Raw genomic sequence first — 18,464 nt, 5'->3', positions numbered from 1 at the left:
TCTTGTACTATATCAATTGTGATCATTAAATCTATATTTAGAAATATAGCAATAGCAATGCACTGCCTGGCCAGCTAGTTATATATATAATTAAATAAAATACTGGGTGATGACTCTGAATGGTCAGAGATGAGATGGGATGTGATCCTAAAGAAAAGATGATCCACTCCGATAGGTTAGAGGAAGATATTTTTCTGTAAAGATGTGTACATCATCGCTTTGTAATTATAAATACCGCTGCTCTCTCACACTGGTTAAAAGTTGGTGATTCCATGTCCATGCTGGATTTTTAATACGTTCCTTAATTAAAGTATTTACCACAATTGTTTTCATAATCGCTGTGGGCAGTATTATATATTTATCACAATCAACAATCAAGTTGTACAAAAACCTATATGGCCACCCTGGCCCTTAATGAGGACAGATAGGGTCTGGTCGTTATAATAATCAAAATGTATTTAAACAACAGGTCAAACTAATATGGAGACTGGGTCTGGTAGTGCACTGTAATAGTCAAAATTAACCATAAAATTGTCCAAACAAACGTATAAAGTACATAGACAGAGCTATTGAATCATACTATATGACCAATTAATTGTAAATTACCAGCAACTCTTAATCAAGTTAAAGGCTAAAAATGTAGAAAAGGTCTGGGTTCCGAACTGTAATGTCTACTAAAACACTCAAAATGTCCAAACTAATACATACTGAATGTAGACAAGGCTGGTTAGAAACTATAATGGCTACTAGTTAGCAACTACTCATTTTAAAATGTAGATTGTCAACCTGCTGCTAGTTTCCCTTAGCAATTGTTTAACAATCCTCAGCAACTTTTTCTTTTACACCTAATTATTACAATACAAAATATATAATACATATGTTTCTTTTCAAATAAACAAAAATCCTAAACAAAATAATACAAATAAAAATAAATGTAAATAAATTAAATACTAATACTACGTAAATACTATTTGCAAATTAATTATTAAACATAGCCTTGTTTTAACAAAGCTATACTATACTACTTATATAAATTTTCATATAAGTTAAATTTGCTGTTCTAACTTAGGATAGTCAGTAAGATCACATAACCTATACCTATACTATTTATACCTTACTACTTATATAAACTTTCTTATAAGTTATATTTGCACTTCTACTATAGATGAGTCAGTATGATCACTTAACCTGTTTCAGGGTTCTACGCCTAAGGACGGACCCAGTGCAGGTTGTACTATCGTTACAGCTCTACTTTCTCTTGCTCAAAATAAACCTATAAGGCAAAATGTTGCTATGACTGGAGAAATAACTCTTAATGCAAAAATCATACCAGTTGGTGGAATCAAAGAAAAAACTATTGCGGTATATCAAATACTATCATTATATTTGTTGTTAATATATATTTTTAAAGTTTCTAGATTCTAACAGATGTTTCGGTGTTGTGTCCTAACTAATAATATGAATCAAGGATCTCAAAACAAGAAGAAAATTCCCTAATAAGGTACATCTATTAATGCTTTGTTTAATAGATATTCACATCTAAAGATTTTCATTGTTATGAATTATTTTGGTTAAAATAAATAAATTAATGTATGTTCCAGGTACTTTATTTTATTTTTCGGTTGGCTCTACAGACCTTGTAGATCTTTGCCTGCCCAACCGGCCTTTTCCACGCTTACCTATCTTGGGCTACTGCTTTCCAGTTTGCAGCATGCATCTCTTTCACATCTTTGTTGATTCTGTCTATTCATCTGGTTTTTAGCTCCCCATATGGTCTGCCAACTTTACTGGCATTAATTGTTGTGTAGAGTCGTCCTGATGGATTGCTTCAAGCCACATGCCTCACCAATCTTGACCTTCTTGCCTTCATATCAAGAGATATTGACTGACCAGTCTCTACAATTCCACCAGTTCATTGTTAGTTCTTCTCCTCCATGTTTAAGGCTCTGATCCCAGATCCCTCCTGTAATTGTACAGAAGAATTTCTGTTCAAATCTCTCAATTCTGCTTTCTAGGGTTCCTGTTAGAACCCAGGTTTGGTTCCTGGCTTTATCATGGCATTTTACACCCTTAGATTGTTTAGAGTTGTTTTTTTTTTTGGGGGGGGGGGTTTCAGTACTCTTGACAAAGAGAAGAAGGCTCTCTTCGTTCATGTTATCCACTGGTCTATCTCAGTCTGTTGATCATTTGATACTGTCTACTTTTTTAACTTACAAACATTAATATTCATATTAAATGTTGTTCATCGTGATTACCTTTACTAGTAATACAGGCTCGACATCTTTCTTCCACAGCAGCAGTGACCAGGCAGAAGGGATGTATGATATTGCTATGCTTTCCTGATCAGCCACCTCTGGATTTTTTGTTTAGGAGGTGACATCAGTCAAAAAGTTTATGCATGCCCAATCAATGACCTTAATTCTTTACAAATAAAGTTAATTAAAACTTTCAAATCAAGAATATATATCTAATACTGTTTGGACACTAATGCTATTTAAGAAGTATGCCGTACCTGTCGTAATGTTGAAGGTAACTTTAAACAACATTTAATTTGAATATCAATGTTCACATTTTCTTAACTAGTTGTTATATGTTGTATTTATTGTAACACTAAGTATACATAACAATGAAAATCTTTAAACCGGAATATCTCCTAAACCAAATGTTATCAGACATACCTTCATAGGTTTCTCTTGTTTTGAGAACCCTAATTCATATTTTAAATTATGATACAACTCTAAAACATCCTGTATATGATTGTGTCTGATGGAATGTAACATACATTTATTTTATGCATGTTGAATAATTGACCATATTAATAATTAAGAAGAAGACTGTCAGGGGTGCTAATCAAAATAAATACAAGTAATAGCAAAAAATCTATTATCTAATGGTGACATTTTGGTCCACATAGCACACATTCTTCAGAGCTAAAAACCATTATTTGGTGCGGTGCTAATATCAGACAACTTTCATTTACTAATCTACTTAAGTTATCACTATTTTAGTGATTTAAAAAAAAAAAAACTAAAGACCAGAGAAGATGAAAATTATGAGCATATAATTTTTATTTTTCTATTCTACGAGATGAGAAAAACAAATATAAATTTTGTTCCGGCCAAGAATACAACAGTTTAACAAAAGATAACAAAGCAATCATGCAAGCAGGAAAGATCGTGTGGTCTCGGCATTTCCGGTTTGTATCAGATTTATTATTTTTTCCTTCATGTATTCATAAAATTGTTTAATATTTTGTATTTATACATTGCATATTATTGCTAACTATGAGATTTGTTCATTTTTTTTTTTTTCAAATAACAAAATTAAAGAGATGGTGCATCTAAGATGAGTTTGCCTGTGGGTAAAGGAGGAGGAAAGGTTTCATCAACCCTCCCAGTCTTCTCTTCACTCAGTCAACTGAACTTCCTTTCCTGAACATTGTAAAATTTAAATTGAAAAAAAAGTGAAGGAAAATTGTAATAACAAAAATTAAACAAGAATAACTTTTTGTTGTAGACTTTGTTCCCGGCAGGAGGGATTTGTTATGGTGTGGAGGGGAGGAGGAGCTAGATAGGGGGTTGAGCTCCTGCGTATATGGGTACAGGCAAACTCGTTTTAGATGGACTGTACTTCACATTAAGATTTGTTGTAAATTTAGTCTATTTCAATGAGGATAAAATCTATCTAACATTAAAGTATAAATATAAGTGGTTTGCTCGGTTCAGAACCTGAAATTTTGACTTGGAAGATAAAAAGCGCTCGGATCGTCTTTCAACTGTTGATGATGACCAAATTCAAGCAGTGGTCACAGACAACCCTCACTCTACGACATGGGATAACGCCAGAAACGCTTAACATATCTCTTGCAAGTGTCTCAGATCATTTGGGGGTTGTGGGATATGTTTTTCAAAGTGATATATAGGTTCCTCACAATTTGACCGAAAAGAATTTGTTGGACCGCATATCCATTTGCGATTCCCTTCTGAAATTCAACGTTAATGATCCATTTTTTCCACCCACCCTATTCACCTCACCTTGCCCCAACAGATTTTCACTTATTTCATGCCCTTCAAAACTCTTTTAACTGGAAACACTTTAATTCACTCGAGGACTGCAAAACACACAGAGGAGTTCATTGCGCTTAAATCTGAGAATTTCTGGAAGGACGGAATTAAAAAATTACTTGAAAGATGGCAACATGCAATAGACCAAAATGGGTCATATATAATTGATTAAAAATATTTATATGAATCTGAAGTTTTTATTGAAATCACCAGTAAAAAAACGCTATGAACTTATTTTACAACCCAATAATTTCAGTTTGATAAGATTATTGTCTTTGAGCTTGGCTGTTCACAGATCATTTTCAAAATGAAGTTTTTTGGACTTAATATCTCAAAACATGTATTTCCGTCAAAAATTCAAATTCAAAATTTTTCATGATCGCAATACTGTCCCTTACTTTATATTCCATGTATAAGTAAAAGTGAAAACGTACATAAAAGGAATAAAGAGCAACCATCTAATGAACGCACACTAAATGAAGGAATACAATAAAACTAGATCATAAATGGGTCTTGTTTTTATAAGAACTTAATTGTCTACTTAATAATTAAATAAAAGTATTAAATATGTGAATACTAAAATCAACTGTATGGAGTGCTAGGAGGAACCATCTCTAGTAAAAATAAGACTAAGGGACAAGACGGTATAAAGAGAGGAGTGGATAAAACGATGGCAAAAATGTTCAATAAGTTTTCTTTTTATAATATTTTGTTTTGATATGTTTTATTTTTAATTTTAACCAATGATAACAAGGTAGAGGAGGAAATAATGACAGCTATCGGGAACGGAAAAAAATGTTACTGGTAGCTCCAAAAGATATTCCAAAATAGATAGATACCCCGAATCCTTAAAATAAGGGTATTTAAAACATTAATATGTTCTATTTTCATGTACGGTAGCGAGACATGGACCCTAACCAAGCAGCAGGAGAGGTTGCTGAGTATATGGGAGAAAGATTCAGAGAAGAATGTACAGCCTAACCGAAGAAGGAAGTCACTACTGCATAGAAACCTATGCAGGACTTTTATGGGGAACCTGATACAGTTTCTTGCATTAAAAAGGAGAGAATAAGATGGATAAGTCATGTTTATCGCATGGATCACAAAAGACTCCCAAAACAAATAATGGAAGGACGTCCAGAAGAACAAAGGGGAAGAGGCAGGTCTAGGACGGACGATGTGGAGGAAGACTTGAAGTCACTGGGTGTTAACATTGGAAAGAAGTATTTTATCTTATTCTTTGTTTCCCTGAAATGTGCTAAAAAATGATGGATTAATAGTTTTTTCCAATTTTTACATTTCCTATTCTCCCACATATGGTTAGGGAAAGTATTGCCATAAGAAAAATTTCAAATTTTAGTTTTCAATCAAAACACACGTTTTGGGGTCTAAATAAGTCACGCAAAATGAAAAGTCGTACGAAACTGAAATAAAGCATTTTTAAGGTGGGTATATCCCTGGGGCGTGACAGTAACTTTTGACCAATTAGAAGTACCACTTTATAGAATCGATTTTACACCTTTTTTTCAATTTACTCAAAAGCAGCTCTTACTATTTTGATTAAACTCTGTATGTCAATGTAAATGGCCTCTAATAGCAGCTAGGTATTATCCACATTTAAATAGTCTGACAGGGCTTAAATGAGGACATTTTTTTAAAAATCTTATAAAGTACATTTAATTTTGTTTATTTGAAAAAAAATAAACAGTTCTCTTTGTTAGAAATAATATGCAATGTATAAATACAAGATATTAAAGAATTTTATGAACAACTGGAGGAGAAAAATTGATAAATCTGATTTGAATGGGAAATGCCTGAGACCGCACAATCTTTCCCGATTGCATAACTGCTCTTTATTTTACAAAAAATATTGTATTCTTGGCAGAAACAAAATTTATATTTTCGATTGAATTTGATAGCAACAGAAAAATTAACATTTTCTGTTCATAATTTTTGCCTTTTCCAGTATTTATGTTTTTTTCAAAAATCACAAAAATAGCAATAACTTCAACTTGGGACATGTGTGATGCATCCACTGCATCAGATAATCTTGACTGGTACTTTAACCATCTTCTCGATAAATTATTATTTCTTATGGTATATATTAAACCTGTAATTACTTCTGAAATTTCATATATTGTTTTATTGAAATCTGTCATATTGACAGATGCATTTATAGTGCATTTTGTGTGGAAAATAGTTTTAAAAATTTATATTTCATAATCTTAATTATGAATAGAAACATCATTATTCAAAATCTACCAATGATTGATGGCTTTAGTAAATCTAGTATAAACTAACAAGCATGTTGCTAAGCATTTTCTTTCATTACAGGCTAAAAGGGTTGGAGTCAAGTGTATTATCCTCCCAGAAGAAAATAAAAAAGATTTCAATGATTTACCAAAATACATCACCGAAGGATTGGAAGTTCATTTTGTCAGTCATTATAAGCAGATATATGATATTGTTTTTCCTTCATAACATTAACGGAGGAATTAAAAAGAAGTATAACTTCGGAGTAGAAATATTTCCAAATGAAGAACTACTTTCTGTTAGAGAATATCATCAAAGAGATATTAAGCAGTGTTCTTGGAAATAATGTATATTAAAAAATGAAATTGTTTGTATTTATTTTTAATATTTTTTATTACTGTTATTTCAGTTAATTTTGTAAATGGTACCTATTTAATTATCTAAGTATAATAAGACAAGACTGAACAAACGAGACAGATTTTTTTTTCATTGATGTATATAATAAATTTATTTACAAAATGATATTTGAAATACTTTTTACAAATATTCTATTCAAGTTATGAATAATAAATATAGCTTTTAACTTTAGGATTATAAGGTTTAAAATAATATAAAAAGTATGCAGTTTTTCTTTTTCTTTGGTCAAGTTGTTGGTTGGGTTAGATTAGATGGTTCTGTCTCCAATTGGATATGCGAGGTGTTCTAATACCAGAAGGCCTTGAGAATGTATGTTCATATAGGTTAGGTAGCTGGTTTGGAGAGGAATGAACTGGATGAGTGAGTCTTTAAGCCGTAAGTCCTTGCAAGAAAGAAACTTCGCTCTGTAGGTTTGGAGCCTTTGAACGCGAAGGGAAATGTAAGTCTGGCAGGTATGAGCTGTCAGTCCTTATGATAAGAATATAAGGGTATAGGATAGAGAAGGAAAAATCCAGAGAAGGCAGAGTGAAATAAGTTAATATACATTTTTAAAAATAGCACTAGATTTTACTAATCCACTGTCTGCGTTACTGCCTCCCAAGGAGGAGAATTCTCTGAAAGGGAAATTCCCTCCGAGGTCTTTCAATTTCTGCATAGTCAACTTTGTGGAATATTAAACACCATCTAGAGATAGTGTAAGATTAAAATCATAGTTATGTATAAGACATTCGCTTTTAATGGATCAGAAGATTCTAATGCAATATTTATTGATTCTAATAATAAATTGATGAATATTACAATACATAGCATGATTATTAGAAATATACAGTCTGATGGATTTTCCTGAAAAAAAAAACCATCCTATTTGTGTGACTGTGAACTGAAACTACTGCTGTTGTCTATTTTCTTTTACATCATCATTAAAAATTTTGTTGTCATCAAAAATTATGAAGTGGGAGGGGGGAGAAAAATCACTTCCAAGGTAGAGAGCTTTTCCTACCCACCTTTTTCCTTTTTTATTTCAGATTCACTGTGTGATATACATGTTGAAAAGAGTGGCATCCCTAGCTCAGGTGGTTGAGACGCTGGTCTTAAAAACTTGAGAACTGCAGGCAGCGCCAGTTCAAATCCAGCATGGGGGTGGTTATTTCGTGGTGGTCCCACCAAATAAAAGACTTGATCTTCCACCATGGTTAGAATAGGTTGGTCACCTCTAGATAACCCCCCTGACCAGGAAGGGGGTCTAAAAAAAAATTGTTCAAACCTCAAAGATTATGTTTAATCGCATGTCCTTGAGGTGTTGATGACCGCTGTAGATGTGAAGATCAACATCTTAGAGAAGATAAAGAAACACTACTCGAAAAATCATTTGAAAGATAATAGTCTTCAAGTCCTTCCGTAAGCTTTAAGAATACCAGTCCATTGAAGATCTTTACAGAATGAGGAGGGAGGTAGTCAAGTATATCTGTAGCTAGGAGGCGTTACCTACGCTACCTTGTAACTGCAGCGGCACCAACTTGAATCTGGCCTGGGGAGATTTTTTTCTATTACTGCTTTGTCATGTCTGCCATCCAGGTCAACCCCTAGGACTAGATTGGGACCACAACTTAATTTAATTTTGTTTCTGAAAATAGACTAGATATAAAAAGATGGCAGACTTGAATTGAATGAAACAAGCATGATAAGTAACTGATCTTGGACGAATATAAGCCAAGATTTGGTTAAACAAATTATCATTACTCAGTCCCTCATTTCTTTTGCAGTCTTGAACGAGAGTTATTTTAATATCGCTTTACATTCAATGTGTCTTTTAAGTGGTCTTAAGTTGTTTTTATTTCTTTATTTTATTCATTTTTTGAACTAGCTAAATTGTTTCCAGTATAAAATATGTTGTTTTTTTAATTTTCCTTTTTCTTTATGGTAATTGTAGGGACACAGTTACTATTGCTGGTCATATAAGATGCTGTATTGGGATCTAGCTGCGGAGACATGAACCACTACAGTCTTCAGTCAAACTATGGTGACATATTAATATGTAATAATTGTATAAATACTTTAACATAACTTGTGCAGAACCTATGATCATGTTATATCACCGCAGAACCTGTGATCATGTTATATCACCACAAAGCCTGTGATCATGTTATATCACTGCAAAACCTGTGATCATGTTATATCACCGCAAAACCTATGATCATGTTATATCACCACAGTTATCTGTCACACGTAAATGGGTATTTAGGATTTATTCTTGGAAACTTGAAGATAATGGAATTTTTGACGATCGCACCAAACAAAAATATAGCGACACCGCTATCTGCTCGTTTATACTGTAACTACTACAGCTAAAATGGTTACAAGCCGCCATGACCAACCTAACTACCGCTATGTGAACTACTACAGTCATCACAAAGATATTGATATGTGTATTATTTCTTATGTGTACTTTATTTTATAACAGGTAACAACAATATAATAATATCTCCTATTTCCTACATCTTTTCTTCCTTTCGTAAGGACCTACAACTAGTTCATGTAGAACTTGCTATCCTTTTCGAAACCTTAAGCTAGTTCCATACTGAGAGAAGTTTCCTACACATCAATCCACGAAAAAACGGACGCCATCACATTCTTATACAAGAAAACTCTTAACAGAGCACCAAAACTAGACAATACAATCCAAGAAACTTCTCACATACCTTGGTATGAAACTAGAATCACACCTATCATTTACCGGACAAATACAAAACAGAATACAGATCGTCAAGGCGACGTCATACCAACTCAAAACACCTCATCTATAAACCAGGGCTGTCACTCAGACCGAAATTACTCATCCACAAAGCAATATTACGACCATCACTACTACGCGGTGCACCACTACTACATTTCCTTTACCCAACCTTACCCCTGAAATCACTACAAAAATACCAGAACAGCACACTACCGAAGATATGCAGAGGAACATCTCTAGAAAGACGTAACATGACGTACATTCATAACGAACTACAGCTAGAAACTGTACAACACATCAAATTCTTTGACAGTCTCCCTGCTTCCTTCAATCCAGTTTTCCGAACAATCATCCCATCTCCCCTTCCTGCGAGGGGGCAGGGCAGAAAAGGTTCCAAAAACCCTGTAAACATTACTCTTTAACTTCTTTCTTCTCATGCACCCCCCTCTCCTACTCATTTTTCGACTTCTGACTGTTATTTACTTATTATTTAATATTATCTTTTGTCTTTAAATATTAACTGTTTTATTTTTCTCTTCTCTGCTTAATCAACATGAGGAGGACCCTCACCTCCAGATATTTCATAGTAGAGTTCATATGGAACCTAACCTATATCAACACGTATTGTCGAGTTCTTCTGGTAAAGGGTATCTCACATATTCAAATGAAGTCAGAATTAATTAATTATATACAACCACCTCAACAAAAATAATGCACTAAAATAAAAATTTTAAGGAAGCACTTACATAACGTTTAATTGATTAATAATACATGACCGGTTGGATAAATTGTAGCCACTTTTGTTTAGTAAATCAACCCCAATTGAGAATCTTCATTACAGCTTCAGACAACGAATTTTGGGAAATCTCGCATTTACTCACATATTTTTCAGAATTAATTTTTGTATAATAATAAAAAAGCAATTGTATGAAATGTTTTGTTAATAAAAATTCTTTAATGTTAAATTATACATAAGGATTGTTCTGCAGTAGTTTCATGTGGATTTGCAGTACAGAATCTTCCAGCTAATTACATCATTTTCGGGTTCTATAAAAAGTGGATCAGTATTATCAATAATCCACTTGCAGCTCTAGGAACTGACCGATATCAATATGAGGTTCATAATCATATTTGTCTTCATGTCAACTCTACAATTTTACCTTTCTAATCATAGCATGTTTCCAGAAAGAAATAATCTGTCAAATAAGTTCACTATTTTCTTCTTTTTTTTTTCTCAAAAAAAAAACAACTCAAATAGTAGAAATATACTATTTGAGTTTTTTTGACCGCACCCGGACCATATTCCTTTCATCTTTACACACGGTCAATCAATAATCTTCCAGTATGTCACAAAACACACGGGGCCCTCAAGATACAAACACTAATAACGGCAATATCCGCCGCAGTGCTCGTCTGTTTAACCGCCGTATTGTTACGTCATCACCTCGTCACCGGAACTGTCCAGCCTTGAAGAAGCCCTGCAACGTGGGGCGAAACGTTGGCTCATTAAAATAGTATATTTCTACTATTTGAGTTTTTTTGACCGCACCCGGACCATATTCCTTTCATCTTTACACACGGTCAATCAATAATCTTCCAGTATTTAATATTCTGTATTTATACATTGTTTATTATTACCAAAAATCAGAACTGTTAATTTTTTTTTTTTTTAAATAAACAAAATAAAAGGTACTTTACATGAGGTTTTTTGAAATTTAATGGAAATACGGCATTTAAGCACTATTGATCTATTTCTATGAGGATAGCCTGTCTGATATCAAAGGTTTCATATTGCTCATTGATTCATCGATTTTAATTAAAATCGTTAGGGCCGTTTTGGAGATAGTCGAAAAAATCGATTCTATAAAGCCGTGGATCGATTTCAGTATAATAGTTGTTGTTACTTCTCAAGTATATAACCACGTCAAATTTTAGTTTCCTATGATGTCCAGCCGGAATGGTCCCTTCCCATTCTTTGTGAGCCCCCGGCTATCAAGCCACCTCTGTTTACCCGCCTTCAGCGGACAATGTATTCTTATCTTAAAATGCCATCCGGTAAGACAAGATTAAATGTACATATAATTAGGTTAAGTTAAAATTGTATATAAGTATTTGCTATTAATAAAGATTTAGGAAGTTAGAGAAAAAAAATTTTCCTATGACTTTTCCATTTCGAGCTAGACTGTTCACAGACCATTTTGTGAGTCTAGGTTTTTAGGACTTAGGGGACTTAAAAATATGTATTTCTTTGAAAACTCGAATTAGAACTTGAGCACAATCGTAATATTTTCCCTTACTAGGGATATTCATGATATTGTGTTAATGTAAAATGTTTTAAGTATAGCATTGTGAGCAGCCCTATTTAAAGTCATGTTAAATGCATAAGAGCTCCTAGCGGATTTTCTGAGCAACTTTTTTTGTAACCTTTCCTTCCAAAACTTTTTGTTATTGTTTATTTCTAAGTTTTGATTACAGTAATTTATTACAACATGCCTAAAATAAGTGAAAAGTAAAAGTTTAAAAGTTTAGCTACTGGGTTTATCTTTTAAAAAGTCCAAAACACAAGGCAAAAGAAAAAAAACCCTAACACGACAACAAATAAAACGGTGACAAGATCAGCTGGTCTGTTTCGTGAATTCAAAATTTATTAGAAAATAAGTTTGTATCAAATTTTCTTTTCAATGAAATATCGAGAGGATTTAAAGATTAGAGATATAGCAATATCTCGTTTAAACAAGATATAAGATCTAATATAATAAATAACATCTATAATAAATATCTGTAATAAATATCTACAATAAATATCTATAATAAATTACTGTTCAACCGATTAATTTGAGCAGCCCTGCAAAGTGGGGCGAAACGTCGGAAAATAAATAGTTGTAAACTATTTTTGTTTCACTTTTGACCGCAACCCTGACCATCCTCTTATATATCAATTTTTACGGTCAACTATATATACATATATATAATAAATATCATTAATCTCTGGTAATAACCATTAAAAACATACCAGCTTAAGGAGCGAATAGAATTTTATGACAATCCACATTTTTCGATATCATTTCTAAATAAACCTCTCTATTTCATTTCGGTTAAAAACACGTATGAAAAATATACTAAAAAAATAAAAAAAAAATATATACATTTATTTTCGGGTCATCATTTTATAATTAAGAAACCTTTTTAAAACTAAAACAAATCTTTATAATTTATCACAACAATGACAACAAAAGTTTGTTGTGATGAATTATAATAGTGAAAATAAGGAGTGATTAAAAGTTTTTATTTAATATGAATAATTCACAAAATAGGGTAATTTTGGACTCACATTACTGACCTGGGCAGAATAGCCTGTATGAAGTTTTTTAAAATTGATGTGGTTCTAAAATTGTACTTAAAGATGGCGAAACTGGCCAGAACCTGGAACTTATTTATTTAACATTTAGATAGTTTTGAGACTTAAATTGGATAAAATTAATTTGTTTAAACATTAAAAAAATCATTAAGGTTCATTTCAAGTTTTATTATTCATTTGTGCATTTTGGAGCTTACAACATCCAACGCCATATTCATCTATATTTAACAATTTTTAAAAAAATACTATTATAAATTATCACAAAATTAAATAAAAATATAATATATTTTTAATATAATTGTCATGAAAATTGTCCATAAACAGTCATGCCTTCTAATTCTGTTCTCTATATTTCAAACGTTAGAATCATATCTATGATTTTTAAAATAAAATTATTTGTAAGTTCAGTACATTATAATTTTTTTTAATTTAAGATCCATCTTACTCCAATAAGTAATGACATCAAATAGTACAAGAGCCCAAGAGGAGAAAAAAGGCAGTTGTTTCACCCCAATTTATGATGACTTCAATGAAAACTATGTACAATTACTAGTCAAAATTGATGAGTCTGCCAAGTATAGATAGGGAGAATAAAAAATGGCGGCTGTTTCAAATCGCTAAAAATAATTAATTTTTTATTCGGAGCTCTATATCTTTGCAACTACCAACAAGAATAGAAAATCTAAGAGAACATCATTTAAAGTAGAGTAAATTTTCTAAACTGTAAGCCCTAATAGAGCTATTAATGTTTAATAATTCTCAAGATATAGCTTTTTAAAATGCAACATTCATGTTGCTATACAAAAATGTTGTATGGAACGTACTGAAAGATAAGTAGTTAGTGATTTTATTTTAAAAAATCTATATCTCAAAAATCATTTGACATACAGATGTCTATTAGCACTCAAATTAAAGCTAGTTTAATGAGCTATAAAGTAGTTTATGACCTTTACCTTCGTAGGAATAGTAGTTTTCATGAAATTTGCTAAAATAAATTGATTTATAGTTGTTCGAACAAATTTTCATTTGCCAAATTTATATTCATATGTGAATATCATAAAAACTACAACCCCTACGAAGATACGTGACATAAACTGCTTTATAGTAAGTTAAATTTCCTTTATTTTGAGTGTTGGCAGACATACATGCATCTTATGGGTCTAGAGATATATTTTTTCAAAAATCCAAAATTTTATAGGAACAACTAGAAATTAAAATTTTGTAAGTTTATTTTTGTCAAATATCTTAAAAACTACTACTTCTACAAAGATAAAAGTAATACAATATTTTATAGTACATTAAACTAGCTTTAATTTGAGTGCTAATAGATGTTTGTACGTATAATGGTTACAGTATGTTGTACAATGGTTATTGAGATATAGATTTCTCAAAATAGATTCACAACTACTAATATTGCAGTACATTTTTATGAAATGTTGCTTTTTAAAAGGCTATATCTTGAGAACTATTGGAGGTAAATAGCTGTATTATGGCTCATATTTCAGCAAATCCACGCTTCCTTAATTAATGTTCTTTTAGATTTTCTAGTGTTGTTGGTAGTTTTTAAGATATAGAGCTTCGAAAGAAAAATTAAGGTTTTAAAATAGCCGCCATTTTTTATTCCCCCTACCTATACTTGGCAGATTCATCAGTTTTGACTAGTAATTATACTTAAGTTATTAAAGTAATCAAATATTGGGGTGAGATAACTGCCTTTTTTTCTTCCCGGCTCTTGTACTAAAACTAACAATAATGCATATTTATCTCATAGACTCCATTCATCATATACATTAGCCCCATGTATATTGTGAACTAATTTTTTTTTCTGATTAATCCACCCACTTACTAAATTTGTCTAAAATACAAATTTTAATTTTTTTTTATGTTTTTCTGAAAATAAAAAAAAATCAGGTGATACGTGGGCATTGCACAACTTTTACTTAGCATCACTTTGAGTTTAAATTCATCCACACTGGTTATATAAAATATATTTTTATTTTATTTACTGTGGTAAAAATTCCTGTTACTTTATATATTATTTATTAAATTAAATACTAATAATAAATGTTCACTAAAATTTATAATAATTAATTGTGGAATTACATAACTTATTATTATAATAATTGTATTGATTCCATTTTTAGGAAAATACACAGCTACCCCCCTCTGGGTAGATCTATGCTGGGATCAATCTATAACTAATATTTTAAGGGAATAAAAAAAATGAACCATTTTGGTAATTTTTTCTGGCTGGGAAGAGAAAAAAAATTTGACTCTACTTCGGTGATGTTGAACGAGTTCTTATTTCTATCTAAAAAATAACAATAGGCCCTCTCTGGCTGAAAATACTTTGCTCCTTGTCAAAAAGAAGAAGAAAAGAAAGAGAAAGGTTTGTTCCAATACTAGGTACTAATCATATCCCTGCTTTGCTTGAATAATGACAAATCTGACAGCAAAAAATTATCAGTTTTATTTTGAATTGGACGTGTTTCGAAGATATTACCGTATACAGGTGTTTCTTTCTCTACTGTGGTTCTTCCATAGAATGATCCAAAGTGAGCAGAGTTATCATAAAGTACCATAGTCTACACTACAATTTATGGAATACATTTAAGAGAAAATAACATATTTTTTTTGTCAACTGTGCAAACACTATGCACATAAGATAGCATTATAAATAATATTAAATTTAATATTGATAAAGATTAGAGAAAAACTGGTATAGTGGTGCAACCAAGACGAGTTTGCCTGTGAGTAAAGGGAAGTGGGAGATGCACAGTGGCAAACGTTCTCCTGCCAACCTCCCTCTCGTCTCTCCACTAGATCTGTTCAAAGAACCACTTCTGACTTTGAGGAGCATGCTTAGTACATGTTTTCCCTCCCAAATCCAGTACTGCACATGCTGTGTACAGTTCTTCACAAGGAGTATTCATGATGTTGTATTAAATGTAAAATGTTTTACCATGTTCAATGTTATAAATATAGGATTGTGAGCAGCCCTATTTGAAGTCATGTTAAATGTTAAATGCATAAGAGCTCCTAGCGGATTTTCTGAGCAACTCATTTATAACCTTTCTTTCCAAAACTTCTTGTTATTGCTTACTTCTAAGTTTTGATTGGAGTAATTTATTACAGCATGCCTAAAGTGAGGGGAAAGTCGAAGTAGTGTGAAAATTTGTCCACTGAATGCCTTGTTGATCTTCTAACTGGTGAGGAAGAGAATCAAGATGAGCTAATTATCAACTGTCATTACATTATTATTATTGTCATCCATTTCTTTATTAGTTATAAAAACATCCAAAATCAATACAGTTATAAAAACAATACTAACAAAATCAAAACACAAACTACGAGCAACTAACCTAACACAACAATAAAAATGGTGATGAGCTCAGCTGGTCTATTGTGTGACATCATTCTCCATTTAACTGACCTAGTAACAGACTCTCAACTATAATATGTTATATCGTTTTAACATGGTAAAAGAAGGAATTATTCCTCCATTTAACACACTTTAAAATGTTACAGAAGAAGAAGACATGTTAGGTTTAAGCCAGGTTTGGGACACAGTGATGATATGATAAAATTTATTAAGAAGATAAAGGAGGAATTTGTCATTATGTGCAGAGTGGAACATAGTTCATTAGGAGGATATTACTCTATGGGGAAAAAGGGTTGTGTATGGCAATAAAGTGTAATGAAAAATGTTTTGGAGTTGGGATAAATGGAAAGGGAACATAATAATGTAAAAAAAAATTATTGATTTATGAAAAATAAGTATGTAGATGTCAGAATGAATAGAAATAAAAAATAATAATTATAAAGAAAAAATATCTAGTGAATATAAATAAAGATATTAATATGTGAAAATATAAGTATAAATCTTCAAACACAATGAAAAATAAAAATTAATATTTAATAGAGAGAAAAAAATTGTTTATAAACATACTAGAAAGAATGAATATGTGAAAAATTTAAATTTCTGAAAAATGAAAAATATTTACAAAAACAAAATAAATAAATAGAAATATTATGATAGGAGAGCACATACTTATATTGTGGTTCTATTTGGATATGCTTCTATTTCAGATAAACGTCTCATGTGGACTCAAGTGTTTTCTACTGAAATGAAACGAGTCATAGTTAAATCACATGCTCAATTTAAAGTTACGTTTAAGTGTGTAAATATTGAAATGTAGTGTTTGCATTTAAAATGTTAGCAATAGGTGTCTGTATGAATGCTCACACTTTTCTATTTACAGATGTAGGTGATGGACAGTTCTGTTCAGTTATTTTAAAATAAAGAAAAACAATTTTTATTTTCTTTATTATATTTAAATAATTATGCAACTTTAGAAAAGTTATAACTTTATTTTTTTTTAAAAGTATTAGGATTTTTTTTGTGTCATATAAATTATTTTAATAGGTCAATAATATGATTTTGTATTTTTATTCTATTTATTAAAAAAAAAATTAATACTTACCACTAAAACCCATGAATAATCAGGGTTTTTTTCTATATTATATTATTCTATTTATAATATTTTTTAAAATTAATTTTGAAAAACCTAACAATATTGTAAAATTTCAATTAATTAAACATTTACACATAGAAGAAATACAAAATAATTGTGAATATTGTTGATTTGTACAGAAACTTTTGGAAGTTATTTAAAATAATTAAAATGCTTCTGTTCTGCAAAATCAATGAGAATATTGAAAATTTTGAGCATCAAAATATTATTAATGGTCATAGATCTTTAGTTGTTTTTCTTCTCTAAAGTACTTCTTAATGTTTAAAGAAAATTCAGAAACCTAGTTGTTTATAATACTTCAACGTACATAAAAAAATAATTAAGAGGTACAATTTTTAACATTATCATAGAGGTAAATACAAAAGAAAAAATAATTCTATTGGAATAAGAAATAAAAACTTTGAAGAGATAAATAATTTAATTATTTATTATTTAATTAAATTATGTATTATAATAAATGTTTAATTAAAAAAAATTACACAACATTAATTAATTGATTTTTTTTTATTTTTAAAATTTAAACACGAAATAATCAAAAGTAAAATAGTGTTTATTATTTAATAAACCCTTATCACAGAGTTACTATAGAAATATAAGAGTTATTATTTATTAATTATATCCAGAATGAATAAATTTACTCATATTCTATAATTTTTTTTTATAATTCTTGGAAGTTATATAGATTTTAATCTTTATTATTTTGTTGAATCAACTTATTCTTTCTGTTTTGGTAGTTTTCAACTATTTATAATTGCATATCTTGTGCCGATAACATTATGAATTCAAATGCAACTATTTGCTTCAACATTTCAAAAAATTCCTCTGCTCTTAGGGTAATTGATTTCTTCATGTATGTTAATTTTTTTCTGAATCCTTATTTTTATATTTATCAATGTATAATATTTTCTGAAATCTGTAAAAAATGCGTTATTAAATAGTCATCTTAGGTCAGACTAAGAGTGTTCAGTTTAAGAGGTTGTTTATTATCCAAAACAAAGGAAGAATCTTAATTATGGCTTCAGGCACTAAATTTAGGGGAAAATGACACATTTATTGATATATTGTTTGTTTTTTTTATGAAGTTGAGTATAAAATAAAAAATG

The 18,464-nt window shown here is 30.7% G+C and overlaps 1 protein-coding gene and 1 long non-coding RNA gene across 5 annotated transcripts in view; one reads left to right on the top strand and one right to left on the bottom strand.

The window, feature by feature from the left end:
• LOC106685637 (lon protease homolog, mitochondrial) overlaps window positions 1-6,839 on the top strand; it is a 25,844-nt gene extending 19,005 nt beyond the window's left edge. For all 3 annotated transcript variants that reach the window (XM_014428429.3, XM_014428430.3, XM_014428431.3), the window contains exons 16-17: window positions 1,198-1,362; window positions 6,399-6,839. In XM_014428429.3, the coding sequence (XP_014283915.1) occupies window positions 1,198-1,362; window positions 6,399-6,545 (312 nt within the window). In that variant the 3' untranslated portion in view covers window positions 6,546-6,839. The remainder of the gene's footprint in view (window positions 1-1,197; window positions 1,363-6,398) is intronic.
• Window positions 1-16,948, bottom strand: part of LOC136796788 (uncharacterized) — a 25,971-nt gene extending 9,023 nt beyond the window's left edge. The window contains exons 1-2 of one of the 2 annotated variants that reach the window (XR_010844538.1): window positions 16,878-16,948; window positions 12,809-12,897 (exon numbers count right to left, since the gene is read on the bottom strand). This is a non-coding gene — a long non-coding RNA (uncharacterized lncRNA). The remainder of the gene's footprint in view (window positions 1-12,808; window positions 12,898-16,877) is intronic. The other variant, XR_010844537.1, reaches the window with a different exon arrangement.
• Window positions 16,949-18,464: the final 1,516 nt, after the last annotated feature.

The sequence above is a fragment of the Halyomorpha halys genome, unplaced genomic scaffold, assembly GCF_000696795.3.
Source record: "Halyomorpha halys isolate HHAL.00 unplaced genomic scaffold, Hhal_1.1 Scaffold719.1, whole genome shotgun sequence".
NCBI classification, from domain to species: Eukaryota; Metazoa; Arthropoda; class Insecta; order Hemiptera; family Pentatomidae; genus Halyomorpha; species Halyomorpha halys.
This window is presented reverse-complemented; position numbering and strand designations above follow the sequence as displayed.